The sequence below is a fragment of the Phacochoerus africanus genome, chromosome 13, assembly GCF_016906955.1.
Source record: "Phacochoerus africanus isolate WHEZ1 chromosome 13, ROS_Pafr_v1, whole genome shotgun sequence".
NCBI classification, from domain to species: Eukaryota; Metazoa; Chordata; class Mammalia; order Artiodactyla; family Suidae; genus Phacochoerus; species Phacochoerus africanus.
The window spans coordinates 11846803-11871935 of record NC_062556.1 but is presented as its reverse complement, the minus strand read 5'-3'; the positions used below and the strand labels follow the sequence as shown (position 1 = coordinate 11871935).

The 25133-nt window shown below is 43.1% G+C and overlaps 1 protein-coding gene across 3 annotated transcripts in view; it reads left to right on the top strand.

The window, feature by feature from the left end:
- Positions 1-25133, top strand: part of DCLK1 (doublecortin like kinase 1) — a 346047-nt gene that overhangs the window by 307272 nt on the left and 13642 nt on the right. For 2 of the 3 annotated variants that reach the window (XM_047755857.1, XM_047755858.1), the window contains 5 exons: positions 1881-2014; positions 3818-3895; positions 4272-4368; positions 7181-7261; positions 16745-16858. In XM_047755857.1, the coding sequence (XP_047611813.1) occupies positions 1881-2014; positions 3818-3895; positions 4272-4368; positions 7181-7261; positions 16745-16858 (504 nt within the window). Of the gene's footprint in view, positions 1-1880; positions 2015-3817; positions 3896-4271; positions 4369-7180; positions 7262-16744; positions 16859-21950; positions 22025-25133 lie in introns of all 3 variants that reach the window. The other variant, XM_047755860.1, reaches the window with a different exon arrangement.

Here is a 25133-nt window from a genome sequence, read left to right as displayed (position 1 = left end):
CGGGAGGACAGTGTGCATTTCAGAGGACAACTGGGCAAAGCCGCATGTGTGCGGGTCATGTGGCTGTCCTTGCCCTAACAACCTAGGTGCAGGTGGCCCCACAAGCCTCTGGTTATGTGCTTGAGGGCAGCCCAGGGGTGATCACAGTTGGGTCCTTTGGGGGAGGACTTCCTGCTCTGAGTACGGAGAAGATGTAAATGACTATTTTCTGCCCAGAAAGGACAGTCTCTCCGGAGAGGAGGATCTGACTGCCTTTTTTCTGCCAAAACAGTTGGATCCGAATGATCATTGCTGCCTTCGCAGCCTAGCTGGCCAAACATCTGCACTAGATGCTGCAGTGAAACGAGAAGTTCATCTACTTTTTCCACAGGAAGGCCGACGTGGTGTGTGAACGGTAGCGGCGCTCCTGATGTGTGGAGCTGTGCCTTGCTGTGCACGAGGTTCAAGCTGCTGTAGCAAAAGTACAGACGATCACAGAGCACCAACAGGAGGGCGTGAGGCTTCCGCTGGCTGGTGGATTATTTGATGTACATGGAACACTTGGCCATTTCCTGGAGGCATCTCCTGGCGACTGCCTTTGCTGGGAATAGTAGCCTTTTCCTGTGGCTCTCTCCCATATCTTATGGGTTCCAATAGGAATCGTAGAATTCTGAACGCCCTTTGATCTTTTATTTGAATGATAGGTGTTGTTTGGGATACTTTTTAGAGCAGACCCGTTTGGTTTGATCGTGAGCTAGAATTAAAGTGTGTAAATACTTGCCTGTGGTCACATGCATCTTTTTCTTGATTTGTTGGGTGAAAGACTGGAGACTTTTACAGCCTTAATAAGGAAACCTGGACACAACGCTGACTCTGCACCTGGTAAATCTTTCCAGATTGCCACAGGTGAAATGAAATGTTAATATCCCTTTCAATTATTAATAAAGAAATGTAAATAGATCTTATTGGAAATGTGGGGCACTGAAAATGAAGTATTTTAATGTGTAGATTTTTTGGTTCAGTTTACTAAAAAACTATTTTTAAAGCTTATATATTAAAATGAAGAGGTACTTATTTTCATAAGTTGGAGATTTAGCACTAGAAACTCTCTGTTTCATTGCACTCTGTAAATCAATTTTAATTGTAGCAAACATCAAATACAGATAAGCAAAAGAAAAAAAAAAATCTGTAATCTGACCACCCAGAGACAGATACCACATAAGGTATTCTTCCAGATATTTTTCTTTGTGCATATTTTTTTCTTTAATAGACTTTAATGGACACTTTATGCAAACCAGTCTGAAATCTGTCCTTACTTCCCAGACATAATTCATTTTAATATATGTAAACCCATATCACCAAGATCCCACTGTATGAACACACCATAATTTCTTTAACGTATTTCCATTTGCTGGTTGTTCACCATGTTTCAGTTCTGCAGTGATATAAAGATGTTTTTATATGCATATCCTTGCATATTTGCCTGATTTTTTATTTTATAATAAATAATGTAAAATGTTAAACAGAAATTTCAATTAAATAGGAGACCAGAAGGGGGAGCTCTCACATCCTGTGGTCACAGCAGAGGCCAACAGGAGAAAATGAATCCCCTTTCCTGGCAAGGGCTCGGCCAATGAAAAGCCCCGGACTCTTTGTTTACTAAGCCCCCCCAACTTCCTTTCCATCTCCTCACCTTGCCCTGTGGGGACTTGGCGAGGTTCAGACCCTGAACTGCAGTTCTCTGCTGAGTCTGAATAAACACATCTTGGCTGTAGAAATATCTGGCAGTCTGTTTCAGGTCAACAGATACTAAATGTAAACTACAGTGTCCCTTGTTTCTTCCGAAAAGAACTTTTGAGCTCTTGGCATTAAGGCAATTGCACTTTTCACATTTCCTTTAGGTGTATGAACACCAAGATGGCAGCAAATCGCTGAAACTGGGCGACTTTGGGCTGGCCACCATCGTAGACGGCCCCCTGTACACCGTCTGTGGCACCCCGACATACGTGGCTCCAGAAATCATTGCAGAGACTGGGTAAATGCTTCTTGTGTGTTTATTGCAGTGCTGTGCTTGCAAAATAATTAGTCTGCTTCTAGGATAGGAGAAATAGGAGTGCCCGGTCCCAACTGGACAGATCAGCTATCCGATTTCTTTCACTTTTTTTTTTGTAAACTTTAAAGTGGGAGCTGTTTTCTCTGTTTTCCCAATCAAGGTACCAATTACTACGATCTTGTTTAGGGGTTTCCTTGTGGCTTTTATTAAAGATAGAACAGCAGTTATTAGCCCCAGGGTAAAAAAATGGGATTGAACAGAGAAACATACAGTGATGGCAATTACCTAGCTTTCGGAGATAAAAGAAGCAGACATTGCTGCATGCAGTGATTACAGCCTCCTGTGGTTCCTCCTCTCAGCTGACCGTATTCTCCAGCTCCGGTCCCACTCAGTCCTCCTGGCAGTCCACTGATTATCCGAGGAGTGCAGACGCCCTCCGGCATCAGAGGGCCGCAGGAACTGCCTGGCTTCTGGGTGCAGCGGTGTCAGTGGAACGCCAATCTCTAGAAGTGGGGGGATGGTGGGGTTGCCTGTTGCTTACTAAGGACCTACTGCCATGTGCCAGGCCCTGAGGTCCTTTACGGCCTTACTCGTCTTCCAGTAGATGAGATGATTCCCTTTTTGCATCTAAATAAACCCAGACTCTGATGGCTTATCCTATAAGCCGCTGACTAGATGGTAGCTGAGTCAGCATTTGAACTGGGGTCTAGGTGAGTAAAAGGATCTTTGGTGAAGAGCCAAGTAAAGAGCCCCGTTTCTTGCCAAGGGTCATAGGCAGGGTTCTGAGGCACCGTCCCTGAACAGAAAGACTGGGCAAGGGTGTGCCAGCAACAAGAGACAGCCCCACTCTTTCTTCCCACTTGAGGCACCAACCCACACCTACACAGTCCAGGTCGTATCTTCCACCTGACAGTTGGAGTTTTTCTGCTTGTAGCATAGACCAGAAGGGCAGAGATAGAGACAGATGAGAAGAGAAATCCCCAAAGCGAGATGTGAGGTACCGAGGGCTTTTTTATTCATCGCATTTCCGTAGCCTGGCCTTCCTCCGAGGGCACTGCCTCAGCCAGGGCTCCGTTCTCCCCCCCCCCCGCCCCACCGCCCCGTAGGGGCTCAGACGACCTGCTGGGGGAAGGAGTTCTGTGGGATAGAAAGAGGGTTTGGTTGGGCTCTTGAAGACTTGGCTGGAGCTCAGCTCGCACTGACTGATGGTGTGATCTTGAGCAAAACTATGTATCCCTCTGAATCTTGGATTTCTCTTATGTAAAACAGGCAATGATGCGTAGCCTGTACAAGTTACAGAGTTGTTGGGAACACAAAGTAAGATAATGTATATCAGTGCTCTGTAAGCTGAAAAAAGTCTTATATGTAATTATTATTTTCTCAAATTAGGGTGTTAAGTAGTCTCAAGGGTTCATCTCTATATTGAAATCGATATGACTATAATAAACATTTTTGCTGAAACCCTTCACTTAGTGATCTCTGGATAAGTTGATCTCCCGCCAACTTATCAAGTGTCTCTGCCCCACCCCCCATGCCTTCCTGTTGTCCCTCTGGCTCCACGGGTGTAGTCTATTTTAATTTTTAATGTGTCTCAGAAAGCTTTTTGAAAACTGTTTTCCTGAATTCTGTTTAGCCAGTGGGTTATAGTTTAGTGTTTACTGTGGGTTTTTAGAATTTGGTTTGGTTTGGTTTGTGGATTATGATTAGAAGGGTCATCTGTGTTACGATGCCCCATAATTGGTCCTGGCCTAGGTTTGCCCATGTTGACATCCCTTCCTTTTTCAGATACGGCCTCAAGGTGGACATCTGGGCAGCTGGTGTCATCACTTACATCCTGCTGTGTGGCTTCCCTCCGTTCCGTGGGTATGGGCAGCAATCTTTTATTCAGCAGCAACAAAGCATTTCTCCATTCTTTGAATGACCCGTTTGGTCTCCTTGAACAAAGGAGCCTGCAGCAGGGAAAAAACATCCTAAGAACTTGACTTGCAGTGCCTGTTATTTTTTCCATGCTGTGTGTGCTAATTTACGTGCCTTCCATAAATCTTCCTCATATAATTGAAAAACTCATTCTTTCTTAATTTGCCAAAACAGTTCCAGGCGGACATTCTGAGTTGCTTAAAAACTCACATTTTACACATTTACGGGGAAAGGAAAGGCTCCAGTGCATAAGAATGAAAAGACATACCCTGAGTCGGATTTTCATGCTCTTTATTCTTGTTACTGTCCTTCGTCTAAACAGGAGCGGTGATGACCAGGAGGTGCTTTTTGATCAGATTCTGATGGGGCAAGTGGACTTCCCTTCTCCGTATTGGGATAATGTTTCTGATTCTGCAAAGGTGGGTTTCCAGTACCTTCCTCTTATAGATTGTATCTCTGAATTGGAATTACTGATTGTGAATCATTGCATGCAAAGAAGCAGAGATAAATATGATTTCTGTCTGCATAACTACCAGCTTTCCCAAGAGGTCACAGTCATCAAGTGATCTGTTAATGGCCACGCCAACTTGTCAAGTGTCTCTGCCCCACCCCCCATGCCTTCCTGTTGTCCCTCTGGCTCCGCAGGTGTAGTCTCCTCTTGTGCCCTGCTCACACCAGGCTCAACCCACCTCCAATTTCTGTATACCTTTTTGCTTCACCTCTTTCTCTTCTTGCCTTAATGTTGTCTTCTCAGTGAAGCTTTCTCAGAGCACTGTGTTTCCAATTGCAGCTCTTAACCCCTACCCGGCTGACCATCCTTTGCTTTATTTTTCCCCATAACATGTACACACTTCCACCTGGGATATCATCTCACTACCCATCTGTATCTGTCTACCTCTCTAGAGAGGTGGGTATTTTTATGTAGCTTAGTTTCTAACGCTCCTCACTAGAATGTAAATTCCACCAAGACAAGGATTTTTGTCTATTCATTGCAGTATCATAAGTGCCTCAACAGTGACTGGTACTTAAGTGATGCTCAACAGATAGTGAATGAATGAATGAATGAATAAATAAGTGAATTAAACAATCAGTTAAACTAGAGGAAGCTCAACATGGGTTAAAATGATCAAGAAAGATTATGAGGGAGCTATGATGCGACTTGGACCTTGAAAGACAGCCAGGATTTAGAGGCAGAGGGGAGCAAAGCCTATGATTTTTGTCCTATTCAACTAAAATATAAACCTCTAAGAAAGCTGTAAAAAAAATCTTACATGGTGACATTAGTAGGCCCTGAGATTTAAAAAAAAAAGCAAAAACAAACAAAAAACCCTAACACTTTTAAATTGATCCCTTAAGTTTCAAGCACTGACTTAATTTTTTGCAAAACTGATGTTGAGAACTGATTATCTTTTTTTTTTTTTTGTCTTTTTGCTATTTCTTTGGGCCGCTCCCACGGTATATGGAGGTTCCCAGGCTAGGGGTCGAATCGGAGCTGGAGCCACTGGCCTACGCCAGAGCCACAGCAACGCGGGATCCGAGCCACGTCTGCAACCTACACCACAGCTCACGGCAACGCTGGATGGTTAACCCACTGAGCAAGGGCAGGGACCGAACCCGTAACCTCATGGTTCCTAGTCGGATTTGTTAACCACTGCGCCACGACGGGAACTCCGATTATCTTTTGATTATTCAACTATATGCCTTTACATTTGCTGTGTCCTGAGTATGAGTTCCATTTAAAATCTGACTCCTGGGAGTTCCCGTCGTGGCTCAGTGGTTAACGAATCCGACTAGGAACCATGAGGTTGCGGGTTCGGTCCCTGCCCTTGCTCAGTGGGTTAACGATCCGGCGTTGCCGTGAGCTGTGGTGTAGGTTGCAGACGCGGCTCGGATCCCACGTTGCTGTGGCTCTGGCGTAGGCCAGTGGCCATGGCTCCGATTCGACCCCTAGCCTGGGAACCTCCATATGCCGCGGGAGCAGCCCAAGAAATAGCAAAAGGACCAAAAAAAAAAAAAAAAAATCTGACTCCTTAGCCATAGCCACTTTCCATTGAAAATTATGCAGTTTGGGCCCCTATCTCTCCTATTTTTCAACTATCCAGGAATCTGCCTCTGGAGAGTGTGGGGAATCGAGAAAAGCATCAAAGGAAAGCCACAGAGGTGAAAGATGGGATGAGCTGCTACGGGTGGAGGTGGAGGTGTTTTCACCTGGGAGCAGGCTCTGCAGGAACCTGTCCAAGTCTCAGCACTGTGACTCCGTAACGAGGCCTCGAAGTCCCTGATTGATGGGACCACCCCCTACCCCCGCATGGCACCCTACAAAGGGCATCCCACATAGTAGTCAATGTAATTGCGTCCCAGCCCAGGTTAGCAAGTGAAGGTAGAATCTCTACATCATTGAAATAACTCATCCCCATCAGGGAGCGGTCCTTGGAGCCTTTGCATGGAGGGGACTAGGGAACAGATATCTAACCATTTTGTTACCTGGGAACTGCTAATGCAAAGTTGACAGATGTATGACAAACTTAAATCATTAAACCTCAAGCTCTGCTTTCTTGGTGCAAATAAATTTGAGCTCATGGGGGAGTTTCATTAATTTCAGAACCATCATATCATTTATTAATGGTTCTATTTTATTTTTATTGATTCGGAAATTGTTGAAGCATTTTAAACAGATTTCCTTTGAAGTCTTTGGTACTAAAGAATAGGTTCTATTTTTACCCAATCGCTGCTGGCAATTCTGTAGGTTTTTCCTCATTCCTTTCTTTCAAACCTAAATAGGCCATTTTGCAGTTAGGAGAAAAAAATCCATTTTTCCTTTCAGCTGCCAAAGTGAAAATTTAGTTAAGTGTTTTTAAAATTTGATTTCTCTACTAAAGTAATTTAAAACCTGTCCTTCACGTGCAAAATGCTAGACAAAGAACGAAATATTAATTCTTTAACTTGTGTACTTTACACCCTTTCTACTAAAAATATTTCTATGAAATTGACTTTAATATTAATTTCACTTTGTTTTTTTTTCTCTCGACTACAAGCTATATATTCATAATTCCGAATAGTCATCTTTCCTTTCAAAGGTGTTAGGTGTTAGGTAAGTTGAGTTGATATATTTAAGGTTTAGAGCTTTTGCAAATGCTTCTCCAAACGAAAAGAGAACCTATGCATTTGAAAACGCCCAGATTTTTACCTTCAGTGTTAGACACAAATGGCTATGGATGTTTTCACTCACAGGAGCTCATTACCATGATGCTGTTGGTGGATGTTGATCAGCGATTTTCAGCCGTGCAAGTCCTTGAACATCCCTGGGTGAACGTAAGTGACTTCCTCCCTTCCCTGCGTTTACTCCTAAGCTTCCTTTGTAAGACTGCAGCCTTCTGAATGATGTTGCCTCCTTTCTCAAACGTTGTGTTTGTGTCTGTTCTCCCCCCTCAAACATGCCAGAACAGTTACGGGATCTCAGCCTTGTTCCACGAGGGGCTCTGATGTATCTGTGCTGACATGTGTTCTCACGGTTCCTTGCGCAAAGCATTTCATTTGATTCAGATGGGAATGCCTTCTGCCGGGGAGCCCTTGGCCGCCACCCCCCAACCCGCAACCTATATTCTGTGGCCCAGATTAGGGCTGAATCTGTCAGTGAAACAGAGCAGATTTTGAGTCAGTGCCACCTTTGCATCCTTTCTGCCCAAAACACAAGTGACCCCGGGGTCTCCGCATCAGCCTTGGAGTTCTCCAGGGCAATGCTTTTCAGATTTGGAAGTGCTCGCAGGTCACCTGGGGGTCTTGGTAAGATGCAGATTGTAATGTAGGAGACGTGACGCTCTGAGTTTCTAAAAGCTCCCAGATGCTGCTGCTGCTGTTTGAGTGTAAGGGTCTAACGGTAATTGTTTAGCTGTGAAAGATTTCTCCAGAGCAGAGTCATTATCTTTTGACCCTATATCTCTCTATGTAAACTGATTGGTAAGATTTGTTTGGGATAATAATAGTAATAAATACTAACAGAGTGCTTAGAGTGTCTGCCTGGGACCACTTTAAGCACCTCGCATATTCTAACGGATAGCTCAGCTGCTGCTTGGAACCCGTGCACCACACTGCATCTGCCCTATCTGCTAAACGTGGAGGCACTGTGAATACTGCAGCAGTGCATATATGTACTCACATCTGTCGTTATCGTGATGGCTGCTCATCCAAGGGCGCAGTCTTCCCAAAGTAACTTACCGAGGCCGTGGTGCCTCTCCCTTAGATGTGCGGGGTGGGAGAGGCACGAGCAAGCTGCAGCCTCTCCTGGGAGGAGCAGTTGCTTCTGACTGATCTACATGCTAATTAAAAGCCCGAGTTTTATGTTAGTGCTGGAAACACTGAGAGTGTGACCACACCGAATGGCACTGGAAAATCTGAACTCGAAACATGGCCTGGGAAGGCTCACAAAGAGCCACAGAGGAAAGAGTCACAGATTCCAGACAGCCATTTTAGATTTTAAAATGCATTTTCATCAAAAGACCACCCTCCAGGCATTCTGTCTGATACAGTTGACAGTCACGCAGCAGTGGGAGGAGGGCTATCCCAGCTGGCCTCTGTGAGGAGGATGTCATGGAAGGCTTCCTGGAGGAGGAGACGCCAAGCTTCACCCTGGAGGAGGCTTTGAAGAGACATCCCACAGAGCCAGCTCAGGCAGGGTATGGTTGTCTGCTAGAAGACAACTTTGTGAGAAAATTTTGTCTATACACGTGAGGGGGTGGGATGCTTTTGGAAACAGCATAACCCCTTACCCAGATTCCAAACCAGGTGACTCTCTATCAATATATCCCAACTCATTTGGGTAGAGAAACAAAATTAAGAAGACTTCTGCCTGTTCTCTTTGAAAAATTAGGTGTTCATTTTCCTCGGGTGTGTATACGTGTCTCAGAGGTAACTTTATTCCTTCTCAACTTGCTGTGTAGACATTTTAACGCATGGCCCCACTTTGCTGACTGTTAGGTTCCTCAGCTCCCTTTGGACCTCGTTCTTCTGCTGTCGTTGTAGTTTTCCCTCTCAGATTCCCTCAAAAAAAAAGGTAGGGATAACATTTAAGGTATTACCTAGGAGATTTTAAATTTTAAAATACCCTTTAATATAATTCTAATAGACCTTAGATTCTAAGGGGGGGAAAAAAGATACTGATTTTAGCAAAAAAAAAAATTAAAAACTTAACATATAAGTTGATAGCATAACTTTTGAAATTATATGGTAACTAAGAAAACTGATTATTTTGTCTCAAAATAACAAATGAACAATTTTATATATAAGTTTTCACAGCCAGCATTTAGTAGCTGCTGTGGTCTCTGAGTGCAATAACTGAACAGCCAAGCAATCAAAACACATAAGTTAGGAATTTAAAAGGAAGCCCATTTTGACAAGACGTTTTGTACTTGGTGATCAAATTATATCTGATCACCGCAGAGAATACGACCTGGCGGGCGGGGGCGGTGGGGGGGCGAGTAATAATAATTATATGAGCCCTAAGGAAGTCATTGGAATGTTCCTCCTGCGCTCCCATTTGTCCTGGTTTTCTCTGTTGCTTATGTGATGCCCTTTTTACCTGGCACACTTGGAACTGGAAAAGCAGTCGCTTAGGAAACTGAGAGCAGAGCATGAGGGCAGCAGAATCAGAAAATCTAGTCAGCCAGAGTCCCTTGTTTTAACCTTAGTCCAGGTGCTTCCTCCAGGCTTCACTTATTTTTCTGTGCACTCCGGGTGCAGATCCCACGGTGCTCCTGGATGTCTGCTACCTCGGCTCTGTTATTGGAAGAGCCAAGCACAAGGCCTGAGTGGACGGTTCCAAGCAGCCAGATGGACAGGCAGCATCCCTGGGCAGCCAGGTGTCTGGGAGAGGGATGTAGATCCCTGGATGGAGCACTGGCTCACTTTGCTTGGGTAACCTTGGGACAGTCATTTCACACCCTTGAACTTATTTTTCCATCTGTGAAATGGAGATAATAGAATAAAACTTCTCAGGTTATGAGGATAGAGAACAGATTTTATTTTTATTTTTTGTCTTTCTAGGGCTGCACCCTTGGCATATGGGAGTTCCCAGGCTAGGAGTCAAATTGGAGCTGCAGCTGCCAGCCTACACCGCAGCCACAGCAATGCTGGATCTGAGCCACGTGTGTGACCTACACCACAGCTCACGGCAATGCCAGATCCTTAACCCACTGAGTGAGGCCAGGGATTGAACCTGAGCCCTCATGGATACTAGTTGGGTTTGTTACCACTGAGCCACAATAGGAACTCCCAAAAAAGGGTTTTATATCCGAAGGGCCTAAGCAGACAATTTTAAGTGCTTATGCTCTGTAGGTACCTGGTGGATCTTTGGTGAATTCAAGTCTGAGGAAGGTGACAACTCCATCATCCGTAGCTATGTGCTGATGAAATGCAAACTGTGATCAGGGCTGACATGGGAGAAACTTGATTAAGGTGGTAGCCTTCACTGAAATTATGATCCTGTTTGCTCCAAACTCCATGTAGATAATGTGATTCTCGCTTTGTTGCGTTCCCCAGTATCACAGCTAGTTCCTTTAACGTCGCTGCAGAATACCAACTGGAATTGCTCCAGCTGAGTGTATTTAACTTCCTGTTCATCGAGTGGGGCACCATGTGATTCAGGCACGTGGCATGTGAGGATGGGCGAGGCAATAATAGATCCTGATCATCCCAGGGATTGAGGCGGCTGAGTCAGTTTCTCCCCAAGTGACATCTTGTTGGTAGAAAACGGGAGTTAGTGATTAAGATCATAAGTTTACATAAATTTTTTTTCTTATTTTTAATGAGGATTAAGGTATCATCATTATATTTCAAATATATTACTCACACTGAATTTTTATTTTCAAAGTTCTGACCTATTTTATCCCATGCTATTTTCCTCAAACCATAAGATGAAGGCCCAGTACTGTAATTCTGCGAATCTGTGTTTTGCATTCGATTATTTTCCTGATGAGGAGACAGGCTCAAAGAAGTCTCTAGCATGAAGCTCACTGGGGTCCCCGGCACAAGGTCCGGTGCCTGGTTTTGCCCCTAGAGATTCTGACACTGCTCTGGGCAGACATCTTGGTGTTGGGAATTTTTAAAGTTCCCAGAGGATTATAATGTGAAGCCAAGCTTGAGAACCTCTGTCCTAGTGGAAGAAAATAGTTCACATAAGTCAAGTGTAGTTATTTTTCAATTCAAGGCTTCTTATCACTTTTCTTGCCTTTACATTTTATTTTACCTCCTTTTTCTCACCTACGTACTCTTCTGAAAAGATACTGCTAAACCAAGATATTTAAAAAGAAAACAAACAAAAAAAAACCCGTTTGGGATGGAAATATTGTGAAATTTGGTTGTGATGATGGTTGTACAATTATAAATATAATAAAATTCATTGAATTAAAAAAAAGAGGAAGAAGAAAAAACAAGAGCCTGGATAATATTTTTTTTATTCCATGCTCTCATAAAAATCGGTGCTACTCATAAAAAATATATGAGCATTCATTTTGTTATCTGTTAGAAATTAAGAGAATCCGCAATGATACTATAATAACAAATAAAACCACTTACTTATATTCGTAAGCTGTAAATGATATGAAATGCCACTTTCCATTTGGGCATCTTAGCCTCTCCTTTCTCGAGGTAGATCTTAATCTACTTCCCACTTTCTTCCCAAATGTGAGAAATTATGGATATAGAGGATGCAGTGTGAATTACAGACAGAGGATGCACAGTGCCAAGCTGAGGGAGTCAGAAATTCTGGCATGTCATGCAGCTGGGGACGGTTAAAATGAGTCGCGGGGCTACACCCTGGAATATGAAATGGAATGACCACTGAAGAGTACTCTGAAGTACTTGCGACTGTTGAAAAGGAAATCACGGTATTCTAGTAGTGAACTGCTCAGGACCGCCATGCTTCTCGTAAATTTACAGATCTTAATAACAGAGTCTGGCAGTGAATAGACTGAAAATCAGATCTATGATTCAAAACCAAAACGCCATGAAGGAAGGAGGATTTTCTAAAGCATGACCCTTGGAACGGTTTCCCCAAGGAAAGAAAGGCATTCACTCTACTGAATGACTTCATGTCCAAGCTCCCCCACCCCCACCCCCTCAGCAACATCCGCCAGAGAAATGGAGACCAGGAGGCCAGGTCTCCTACAGACAGCTGGGAGAGTTCATTTTGCATTTTGCAAACTAATTTTGTTCTTGTCAGTTGCAATGCTCTGCCAAGTAGTGGATGGGAATTTCTAAATCAAAACCCACTAACCTCAAACCACAACCACCCCGTGTCTCAAACTTCAGAAACTACTCCCAGAGACTACATACCAGAACGTATGGTAATAATACTACAACTATTTGTAGCATATTGCCAGGTTTGTCACGTTTAGAAAATTCATAGCACATTTTTGGCACATAATCTATTCAGGATAATGGCGATGAAGATGTATATATAAAAATGTATGTTTTTAATGGCCCTATTTATTTTATTGATGCAAGACAGTAAGTGAGCTTAATCTCCATCGTCAATCTATATGCCTCAGGTACAGATTAGGGCCCAAAAAGATGGTTGCTTATGTCTTTTAATCCAATTATGCTCAGAGCCTTCAAAATTGATGTAGCGATTGCAGACTTTTTAGTGCTGGGATGTGTGGGGGGGGGGGCGCACGTGTGTGTGTCTGTGTGTGTGTGCGCGCGCGCGCGCGCTTTACCCCCTGTAGCTGAGACACCTTATTTCATTGGAGGAAAAAAAAAAATCCTGAAATGTTTTAAGATTTATGAAGTCAAAAGCATCTTTGACAACTTGTAAGGATTGTTTCACTACTTTCATTGCTTCAACATGAACTAATAACCCAAGGGAAGCTGAAACCTTCACTAGAATTTAAAGCTGGAGGCCTGAACCCCCAGGTCTCAACATATGAAAGAGTTGCTTAGGAGTCTTGACAGGAGATTAAGAGCAAGACAGAGCTGGGAAATGATAACGAAGTCCACTCTGAGGGTGGTGAGAGAGAGCCAGCTCTTGGCTGGAAAACTGGCAGGAAAAAAAAGCCAAGTAGAAGGAGATTCTGGCATAGACAGCCAGGGTAGGAAAGTGAGAAGGGGATGGGAGTGTGCAGCAAGGAGGGATCTCCCCAAGGAAGTTAAGCAGAGGCCCCGCCTGTGGAATCCCTACCATTTGTTTTCTCCGTGTTCACACCCACCCAAAGACAGGCCCATGCTGTGACTTAGGGCACCTTCCTGTCACCCAGTGTCAGCCGGGCCTTCCAGCACTGCTTGCTCCACAGAGGGGTCAAGAGTCCTGGCCCCACTAGGTCAGGATGGCACAACCCGGATGAATGGATGTCCAGTCTCTCCTGGGCATAGAGGTTTCTCGTTTCTAACTACACCCCCCTTGGGCCCCTTGAAGTGCTTGGCTCCCTTTCACTGACCCCTGTCCAAATTCAGGCCTGTCCAAATAGTCTCTGTTGTTTTCAGCCCCTAATTCAATCCTCCTTTCTCACCAGTGTGCTGCTTTCATCATAGAAAAGATGACCAGTTGAATCCCTCCATTCAACAATCCTGGACCTCTTTTTGCAGCCAGTGCCATGTCTTGAAGCCCTTGACAGTGGCAGGAGGATCACAGAGGTCCAGGCTGGTTCAGGCCTGATTCCACCACCTTCTAGCCCTGTGACCTTGAGCAAATCATGTAACCCCTGTAAAGTCTCGGGTTCCTCATCTTCAAAATGGGACGATGCATGTTGTAGAAGAGCATCTAAGGATGAAGGAGAGCATGTGTGTCAGTTGTCAGCACCGGGCCGTGGAAGGGTCGACCCTTGTCATCTTCCTCTTCCTGCCTTTCTCTGTTAACTTTGCCCCCCTCTTCAGCCTTTTTCTCCTTACTGTTTTATAATCTCAAGAGCCCACAAATTGCTCACCTTGCCTAGCCTGGAACTCTATTAAGAGATGACTCAAAGTACCTGTGTAATTTGGGGAATGAGGCCCAGTGGGCACCGCTGTATCCTACTGCCGCCTTTTCTTCAGGCAGAATCCCAATTTATGCCAGAGATAGGATACTTACAAGCCTTTTAGTAAAAGTGCATCATTTCATCCCTTGCCAAGTGTTTAGATCCTCCCTAAATTCTAACTTAGATTCCAAGGGCTGTTGTTTCATTCACCATTAAAAAAAAAAAAAAAAAAAGTGTTTTACATATGCCATTGAACTCACCCTTGTGTTTAAAAGTCTAGAGCGTATAATCCTAATTCTGATTATCATCCAATTTGTCTTTCACTCCTTCACTCGTGGCAAGGGCGGGCGGTCCTTCTCACTTCCTGCACGTACACCTGTCTTGATACAGGGCATCGCTTTATTCCCAAGTCAGACTAAGGCTTCCAGCTCTGGATCTCCTTGGGCCTCATCTGTGGCCAGTCCTCCCCTGTGCCTTCAGCTTCCTCCGCCATCCCTCACCCATGTAAATGGATCTCAACTAGAGATGGGACGGTTGACTCGTGTCTGGCAAACATGCCTTGTGGCTTCTCCTCACACACATCTGTGCGCCGACGTCACCTTCCCTCCTCTCTACCTGTCACTCTGCTCCCACCGTCCAGGGCCGTGTGGCCTCCTGTGTTCCCTGTGAAGTCTGCGCGGACGGAAAACAGGTCCTCCCTCCTCAGAACTCTCCGGTGTTTCCAGCTGAGCCATGAGGCTACACTGCCTGGTGACGGCTCGTTCGTATCCTGCTGGCCTGTGGTACTGTTTGACGTGATGTCTGCAGACTTTGTCTCCAGTGAGCCCTCAAGGGTCTGACGGGCAGCGATCATTTCTTCTCCCCACCCTGCCACCCCCAACATAGGTACTTCGGGAGACCCTGTTTCCATTCCAATTATCGTCCTGCTGTGACTCTCATTGACCTTCACTTTATTTTTCTTCCCTCAATACACAGTTGAAAAAAACTTGAATGCACTCTGCATCATTGGAAAGCTCCCTGCTTCTAGATTTGTTTTCACGTGTGACGTCATAAGCATAATAATTGTTCCTTCTTCCAAGCATTAATAAACCTGCCCCCAAATACCATAAACTGAGCGTTCACTGTGCACAGGGCGCTGAACCAAGTGCTTATGCTTGAGATTACAGACGATGTGGAAGATGTAGTCTAAAAGGGCAGGAGTTCAGATGCATCACATATATATATACATACGCGCACACACACACTCACCTGACACCAAAAAGAATGTAAGTAGTACAAATGTATAGTGAAAAAGCTCTCAGAGTTTACAGAAGAACCATTACAATGGATTGTGCTAAATAAGGGAAAAACGTTTTGAAACAGGTGATCAGGACCCACGTTTTGAAGAAAAGGAGGGACCACAGGGTCCCTAAGAACAAAGCCCCTGCCTAGTTTGGGTCACCATTATTTCCCCATCACTTAATGGGATGCCTGGCCCACTGCAGACATGCAATTAAAGCTGGCTGAATAAAGGAATAGCCAAATGCTGAAAAAAGGAGTAAATCCCATGTGGAGAGACCAGGCTGTGTAAAAGAGCAAACGTGCCATGCTCGTGAAGTGACAAATTTATTTTCCTGGGTGGAGAGCCAAGACATTCCATACAAAATGATGGAGGGGAAGGAGAGAAGGAAAACGCTGAATGGCACTGAAATCTTGCCAGGAATCTCCGTATAAACAGAGAGTAACAAACACTTTATTATCCATTCATTCATTCATTCCACAAATATTTATCAAGCCAAAGTACATGCAAGACGTTGGGGTGCTGTAGTGAACACAACACAATGTCTGTTTTCAGGGATTGTGCAGTCAGTTGTTTTCATCACACACGAGTAAGTGGTGGCACATACTCAGGAGTCTGTTGTTGTTGCTGTGGTCTTTTTGCATTTTCTAGGGCCACACCAGCGGCATATGGAGGTTCCCAGGCTAGAGGTCGAATCGGAGCTGTAGCCACCAGCCTACGCCAGAGCCACAGCAACTCGGGATCCGAGCCGCGTCTGCAACCTACACCACAGCTCATGGCAACGCCAGATCCTTAACCCACTGAGCAAGGGCAGGGACCGAACCCACAACCTCATGGTTTCCAGCCACGATGGGAACTCCGATTATTGTTGTTCTAACATTGTTTGGCAAAGGAGAGAGATCTGTCCAGCCTCCATCATTGATGGCTCCAGTGGGGAGCAGATGGCTTAGTTAAAATGAGCATAAAAGCAGAGTATGTCAGAGTAACAGATGATATGAAGGCAGTCAGGAGGATTTAAAACTGAAGGAAGAACTTTCCACCTGGAAGCTTCTCTGGGATTATAGAACAGATAACTGAGGGGCTGTGGAAGTAGCCTGAGCTTATTTACAAGCTTGTGCCTGAGCCCAGGTCTGTCTGTTTCCCTTGGCTTTGGGTCTGAATGATGGGCTAAGAGGATAAAACTCTTGGCTTAGGGAAAGAAAATGTTTAGACTGACTTTTTTTCCTTGGTTGTCCAGATTAACTACTCTTGGACATACGTCTCTAGAGCTACAGCTGAAATCAATGTTATTAGGAACAAAAACAGAAATAAATGTTTGTATTTAGGGATTAGGTCAGCGGGTAAGATGACACAGCAAATTAATTTTAGAGCCAATGTGGAAATGAATGAGCCCTTGGAGGAGTACTTCCGGCAGCAATGCTGACTGAGAAGATAGGGGTTGGTTTCTTTCTGAAATGTTTTAAATTTTAAGATTACTGCCTGTAGCCAGAATATCTTGACCATGTTTTCCATTTATCTCCTTTTTTTCTTTCTTTTTCCTTCTCTCCCCCCCCCCCCCCCCCGCCCCCACAGGATGACGGCCTCCCAGAAAATGAGCATCAGCTGTCAGTAGCAGGAAAGATAAAGAAGCATTTCAACACAGGCCCCAAACCGAACAGCACAGCAGCTGGAGTTTCTGTCATAGCAGTAAGCATCTGAAATATCTACCTATAACTTTTTAAAAGCAGTCCACCTAAGAGACAGGCATTACTCAGGAGACAGCAGAATGGGTCATTTCTTTAGACAGCGCGACCATTTAAAGCACTGGGGGAGATCTGGGGCTTATATATATGATGTATTTTTGCTGATCATTTCCCTGGGCATCACATCATTATCCAACACCTCCAGGGTGTCTTGCAGTATATATTAATTTCATGATTTATTTTTTAAAGCAGAGAACCTCCCCCACACTGGACTCTGTGCCAATGCAAACTTCTGGGCGCTAAGAAAAAAGAGTTCCTAGGGTCCTTTTGCCAGGACCTGGGAGGGAAGGGAAGCTGGGAGAGAGGACATGGAAGGGAGAGACTGGAACACTGCACATCTTTGTACGAGACTTAAACGAATGCCAAAGCAAGGCAGGAAGCTTCCCCAGTAAGATTTTCAGTGAAACCGAATTGCTGTGAACACCCAGAGAAATCATGATTTCTTGCTTCTTAGAAATTTCTGTTTTTAAAATGGAGAGTCTTTTAACATTTACCATTTTGTTGATGCGGCTGCACGAGGATTTTTTTTTTTTTTTTTCTGTTCCATACATGCAGACATATGCTACATGCAATTTGATAGCAGCTCTAGGCAAAGATTAAATTGGGCAGAGAAATAATGAAACCTCATACTTCCTGGTGTCACATTCTAGAGTAAATATATTCAAGTCCCAGATTACTTGAGTTTTTAATAATTTCCTCTTTTTTCCCCTAAGTATGTACATTTTAACAGCATATTCAAGGTGCAATCACTTGAGCTGTTTTTCTTGTCTAAACAAAGAACTCAAGACACCAGAATGGTGCATTTTAAAAAGTATTTATGCTAGTAAATATATGTCATGCACGTCAGCGGTACTTCATATTTATTCCTACAGGTTTTTCTTTCTCTTTTTGTTTTTCGGTGGTGCTAGAACTCCAGATAAAGCAAAGATAATTAAGTGACCTATTTGATACAACCAATCCCAGATCTGGGTTACTAAATATCGGACATGGGCTTCCAGAATTTGCAGATGGCACGATGCTCACGCATCCCCTTCCTGTACTGTTTGCATTTCGTGTTTTCTGATTGGACCCTTTCAGCAGGGAGTTACAGCAGTGTGGGTACCTGGCTTAGGAGTACACAGACAGCGCTGAATAGAATACTCTTTCCCGATGCTCCTTAGTGCTGCTGGGGATTTACCATCGCAAGTTGTTCTTCTCGGCCTCTCTCTCTAGTTCTTTCTAAGGAAATTCAGGGTAGAAACACAGCGTCCTTCCTGTCTTCATAGATTGTCAGTGTTCTTTGTTACCAGCTAATATTCAGTCAGTCATTTTTGAAAGTAACAATCTCACGGTGCTTCTCAGAGAAACCAGACATTCCACCCTCTGTTTTCATCATTCATTCAAGACATGAGTCTATTCCAGAATGTTTGCTTCCACAAGTTTCTTTTGGAATGGACTGCCAGCACGCTTGTCCATGAAAAGGACTGCTTTTCTGCTCCTGCTGAGGACTTACAGCTGCTAGAGAGGGTGCTTTTTCTATCTCTGTCATTTTGGGTTTTGTTTTCGTTTTTCCTGGTCTTTTATTTTTAATTAGCCTTTGGTTAAGTTTGCCTTGGTTGCTCAAGAATGCTCTGTTCCCAGTATTCTGGGATTCTTACAATGACTAAGAACAGGAACTTCCAGGCACTTCTCCAGTGGACAGACAACGCAGGTTGGAGGGGAAATCCTACTTTAATCAAACCTGGATAAGTTTTGAAACCTAATCCATATGAGTTTATTAGAACTTTGTCTAAGTAGATCTCAAAACAAAGCAAAACAAAACCCAGTTAGTATAATTATAGGTCCATGGATTTTTTTTTTTTTTTTTAATATCATGTCTGGACCATTTTGAATGCAATTTAGTATCAGTTTCTCAGTTCATCACTAACATGTTTCCATGGAAACTGTACCAACTGGCAATATACTTATAAATTGTAAAATGGGCTATGTGATGCTGAGTTGTGTGTTAGCTGCATGCTTTTTTCATCTCTTTATCCACTACAAAGTTTCCAAAAAAATCGTCATGTTAACTCAGGCTCAGACTGATGGACTATTTGGAGAAGTATCTGAAAAAGTGCCTTGTCGGTTCTAAAGCACAGGTCACATGTTGACCACTGTTACGACCATTTCAACATCAAAGAGAAGATGGTTGTGAATTTCAGGAGGTGTTTGGGGAGACGCTGGCCTGCCATAATATATGCATTTATGCATTTTCTCCAGAATGCTTTTCCCTCATAAATATCCACCCCCTCCATAAGAGGCTGGGGTAGGTCACCAGATTCAGGGCGGGGCTGGGAGTAGAAACTTGCCAGTTGGCTGCCTTTGCTATTAACTTTCAGAATAGCACTGGATAAGTCAATGTTAACTCCATAGCCACGTTCCCATTCTTAAAGTGCAAAGAATTAGATTCATTTGACCATCACAAAATAAAGGAGCCTTGGCATTAAATAGTATTCCATCTCTAACTAAAATATAAAAGCAAAGAGATGATACCCTGCCGTGAGGCAGAATTTAAGTGAAAGGGGGAAACAAGAGCCTTCACAAATGGTACATTCTATAAAGATTATGTGACAACTTAATATTGGAATATAATTATTAATTCACCCACATGACAGACATTTCTGTAATTAATTTAATACTGTAATGACTTCTATTTGGTAGATACAGAAAAAAACAGATTTCAGCATGAATTTCATTCAGACAGTTTTTCCCTATGGGCATGTATGCTCTCCCCAGAGGCTATCAATAGATCTATTTTATTTTAAATTGCCTCTAAAATAAAACAGGACTGCTTTTTTGGAAATTATATACACACTTTAAAATTTATATATATATATAATTTAGAATGTACTATCAATCAACTTTTTTTTTTTCAGGAAATCAACAATTAAATCATTAGTTTTTAACTGGCAATTCTCTTTCCTTATTTAGAAACCTCACTATCTGCTCATAAAGGAATGCATGACACTTTTTCTTTCTCAGAGTGACAAAGGAAAAAAGAGCATACTGTCATAACAAACAGACTCTAGTCATGGGTGTAATTTATGACACGAGCGTAGTTTAACATGCATTCATGGTTCTGAACCTTAATGTTTTTTGTTCGTGTTGTCATTTTTTTTCTTCTCTGCTTCCCACCCCCTGCATTATTAAGACCAAAGAAAGGACAAATGATAACTTTATATTAAGGTCCTTGAGTTGGCAAGGAGAGTAATTACCAGCTGGAGGCTCACAGGGATCATAGGGCCCTTCTCGAAGGAGAAAAGGTGTCTGACATTTAGGTCAGGCGACATGATTAGGTGGAAACCCACTGCTGTCCTTATAACTGCAATATTCTACCTCTCAGAAGGACTCCATTGTCCCTCCACTACCTTTCCCAGTAGTTGGGGGATTAAAACTAAACCAAACCAAAGCAAAGAAACCCAGAACAGAACAGAAAGGGAAACAAAAGGTTATTAAAATGCAATTTATAGACATAAAATGGAATTAGAGATGACATTTTAACGGTGGACTTCTTGAGAGCGAAGGGAGGGGAGGGAGGTGTTATTAGATTTGCTCAGCTTGATGAAGAACCGATGACTCAGATGTCAGTTCCAATTTATTTTTCCTCATTTAATGCTGTTTATTATTTTAACCAATAATTTTCCTAATGCTTTCAAGTTCTTATTTTGCATTTTGCTCATGCAAATAGAGCATTTCAGTCTAATTGAACAAATCCATACTAATCAGTGTGCAAATAATTGTGATAGTGGGAATCTTCTTTTCTAAAGCAGAAGACCGCTCTGCACGAGGGCATTCCTCAGTGTGGTGTTATGGGACACTTTGCCTGCAGATGGCAGTAGAGAGCTAGTTACTGCGTAGCTATCCCTGGGCTGAAACAGAAACGCAGGCCTTCATCTTCCTAACAGCAAGGGTACTTGGATTTTTTTTTTTCCCCCCTAAATAAAATGAACTTACGTTTTTAAAAAGGTTAAAATCTCACATTTCTGTTCTGAAAACACTGGGCTATCCTAGCTTGCAATTAGAATACCAAATCTTCCCAGCAGTTTTTAGTTTAAGCGCCCGGTGCTTTGGCATGTTTTTGAAGTGCCTTTGTGAATTTAGCATTAGAAACTGTCATCAGTGTTATGCCAGTACCACACCTGAAAGCACTCATGAGCCTCTCCAGAAAGAAAAGTGGTCAGCTTGCAACCTCTCGTGGGCAGAACAGTGGGAGCAGGCACAGGGCATGATTATTGTTTTTCAAATTTGGGGACTGAATCTTTTATTCCTAGGTAGCCAAAGGCTAACATCTTATTCCAAGAGGAGCAACTCTGAGAATTTATCCTGTCTTCTGTTTATGATACCTTTTGTTAATCATAAGCACTTAGCTGCACATAGGCACTTTTAATATACAGTGAAAGCTATTTTTTCTTTCATTTTCTTTATTTTCTTAGAAAAAATTTACTGTTTTATACTATATATTTCTAGTTCAGAAATGTAATTGATTCACCTTTAAGAGTAGCTCTGCTTTTGAAGATTAACTCTTAAAGAAATCCAAATTGCTGTGATTTATGGAGGTTCAAAACCTGATTATTTTCATCTTTTATTTCATATTTATGAAGCCCTCACATTTAAGCTTGATGGGGTAAGACTTGAGGGGGGGTCCAATCTGTTTTCTCTCAGGTGGCTAAAGCTGATTCAGTACTTTATTGTAAAGCATTTTCCATTGCTATAGAATTTGAAGAGGTGTTTATATCTTTTGAAATTGAGAAGATATTATTAAGTGTGCAATCAAAAACTTGTTTGAGAAATTAGACCTTTTCTAACAAACTGGCCTCCGAGATATTCATGAGGGATTAGTATCTTTTCTTGCCTTTTTATTTTCAAGGTACAGCTTTAGGATATTAGCTAGTCACCCTGCAGAAGAGGCATCGTAATTCTATGTACATATATAGCCAATGAAGAACAGCTTGGTCTGGAGTCTTAATCCTTTAGCATAATGTTGATCCACTGAGTTGCCCCCATTTCTCTCTGCTCAGCTGGACCACGGGTTTACCATCAAGAGATCAGGGTCTTTGGACTACTACCAACAACCAGGAATGTATTGGATAAGGTATGAGACGGTGCAGCTCAACAGTCAGTGTTTCCATGGCAACGTGCTGGCAGTCTCCATTAACCAGTTCCTTCAGTGGATAAACATGCTTTTGATTTGTTATCCAGTCCATATGCTGCTTTATCAGTTTCATTTTAATCTTGATTGAGATGCCACACCCCCTCATTCCTTTTTTTCACCCATTATTCACAGACATTTGCCAGCTTTCTTTCCATTGCACATGCTCAGTATCTATTTTCCTTACAGTTAAAAGGACAGTATATTGAGTTAATGTCAAAGCATTTTCCTGATGTTGCTAATTAAAACAATGATTTCTAGTGCTCTTCTGTCCCTCAACAAATGGAAGAACAACAGTACCTTAGTATATATGTTCTATAGAAGTATATACTGTCATTTTAAAATCATCAAGCCCGACCGTGACCTTATTAGATGGATGAAACAATGCATTTACACCTTAGTCATAGAAGCTCCTCTGAGCACAGTGAGCTATAGAATGCATTGTGTGTGTTGGTAAGCTTGTGTTTTCAAATTCTCCACCTTTTTGTTTTGTTTTTGTTTTATTGTTACCTCTCTTCCCCGGAAATCCCTTTATGTACTAGCTATTGCATGAATTTATTTCTCGATATTTCGTAACTGTCAGATTACTTAGCTGGCTTATCTGCTCAAGCAAAAGGGACCATGGGAGGTATTGATTTTTTTAAAACTGGGTTAAGAATTCTATCCAATCGGTTTCTATTCCAGTCAACTGCCCTGGCATTTCCTTCAAGGGGCATTGTTTGTGTCTCCCTAAGTTATCCACAGGCAGGATGGGTTTTGATGATTTGAGAAATGAACTCTGAGAAGTCCTAGGCAACTTTTCTCCTCCATCTTAATGTCTCTGAAATGATCTCCAGGTCAAGCTCCACATCTTAGTGTTTGCCGGGAAATGACTCCACGGGGTTGGACATTTGTTTCCCCCAAATGATGGTGCCTTATGCTGTTTGATGGAATAGACTAAGTTGTTTTAAAGAAAGAAAAGAATTTTAACCCCCCCAGTTATCACTCTTAATTTTTTTTCTATAATGAGACACCAGAGTCAAACACTCTTTGACAAACTATCCAAATATCTAAGGTCATGATGATTCCTAAGTCCGCTGAAAGCAAGACAACACTCAGGCTTCAATAAATAGCTTCAAGTCAGTAGCACAGAGAAGGCTGCCTGTATCCCGTAGACGGATCTGCATGCAGGAGCTGCACACCTACCTTTTTATTTACCTGAGTAAATGGGCTTGACAGATGCACAGAGCACTTCCCTTTATTTTTAACCTTTTTTGGGGGATGGGGGTGAGTCAATCACGACTTGCCTTTGTGCAGACTCTTCTTTTTGACTTTTCACATGGAAGATGATCCGTCCATCTTTTACTTCTCACAGAACAATAATCTATATTCTGAAGGGCACACACGAGTGCAGATTACAACAAATTCTTACAAACGGAGCACACCCCTGTAAGCAGCACCCAGAGCAGGCACAGATCATTTCTAGCACTCCCAGAGGACCCCCCCACACACACCGCCCCATCCCCCAGGGCCCTTCCGGGAGGGTCACGTAGCCCTGAGGGTAAACACTGACCTGGAATCTATCCGCATTAATTAGCCTTGCCTGGTTTTGTTCTTTATATAAATCAAATCACATCATGCTTCATCCTTTTTCAGTTGTATGGCTCCTAACCTCAGGCATATTAACCAAACATATAAGAGTAAAGTTGATATACAATTAAAAATAGGCATCAAATATGTCTAATTACAGTTGTGCATATTTGTATAACACAAACTACACTATAATTAAAAATGCTAAAAAATTATTTGGGCTTAAAAGTGGGTGCAAAACACCAAATCAGCAATAATTAATAAATGTAGCCCAGTATGAAAAGGCCATTTGACTAAAATCCTAGTGACCGTTCCCATCAGCAGACAAAATGACACATCCCTGAATAATGGGCAGGAGCAGATGGGAGATCATCTCTTTTTTCTTCCCCACATAAACTGCTCTGTTTTCCAGCTGGGGGCAGTAACAACAATGTTTATAGTTAATGCTGTACTAAACAGCACACCCAGTATGTAAAGCTAAATTGGAGAAATGATGCTAAAAACTCATCGGCATATATGCTTAATTAGGAAGTTTTATAATGCCATTTAGCCCCGGAACGAACACACTCTCCTCACTGATTGCAAATGCTTGCCTTTTATCTCCACTGAAGTGGGAGCATTTGTCTAACCACGGTGGCAGCCAACTTTCTAACATAAACAGTCATTGTGGGCGAAACATCCCCGCTCCCAATTGTTGTGTTTACAAGTGCTCCCGGCTGTTTTCACTACTCTGAGCAGAACCCTTGGGAGATGTGCTTGCATTTTGTAAAGCAGCTCACGTCAGGGCAGAGGCTGGGGAGACATCTTTTCAGAGCACCTGGAACTGGCATGTCCCTCTTAGTAGGCTTTTGGTGGTGGTGGAGAAATGCTGGGAAGCCACATTCCTCCTCCTCTCATTCATTCTTCTGTCTCGACAGAGAAGCTTCCAGGCTGTAGCCAGGGGAACAGCATCCTGCATGGTTTCATTTCCAGAAGACCTTGCTCCTTCTGTCCGAGTCTGGGTGTGACCCTCTCTGGGGAATGAGCTGCCTGGGCCACTTCACCCTCTCAGGGTGAGGCTACAAGTCTGGAATTTACATCTCATTACATTTTTCCCCACCTGAAAATCTGTCCTTACCCAAAGGGGATGTGGCTGCACACATTTCTGCCTCTCTCAAGTGAAGCTGTCACTGTGCAGGTGCTGTGCTCAGCATCACCTTGAGAAGATTCCCTGCATCTACTGCGCAGAACAAGGCAGCGGCCAGAATCTGATTAAACAAAGCAGATATCAGAACAAGACATACACTAAGAACTCCAAATAAGATAACCTGGGGAGGTGAGCCAGGACAGAAGAGGGGTTGAGTTCCCAGGCATGATGTGACTCAAGTGTGCGTGTTGGTTCCCAGCACCGTCCTGCAACAGTGAGTAATGAGGCAGAGCAGCGGCTGCCACATGCCCAGTCCTTGCAAGGTTATTAAACGCTGTTGTGCTTGGGTGTTAAAAG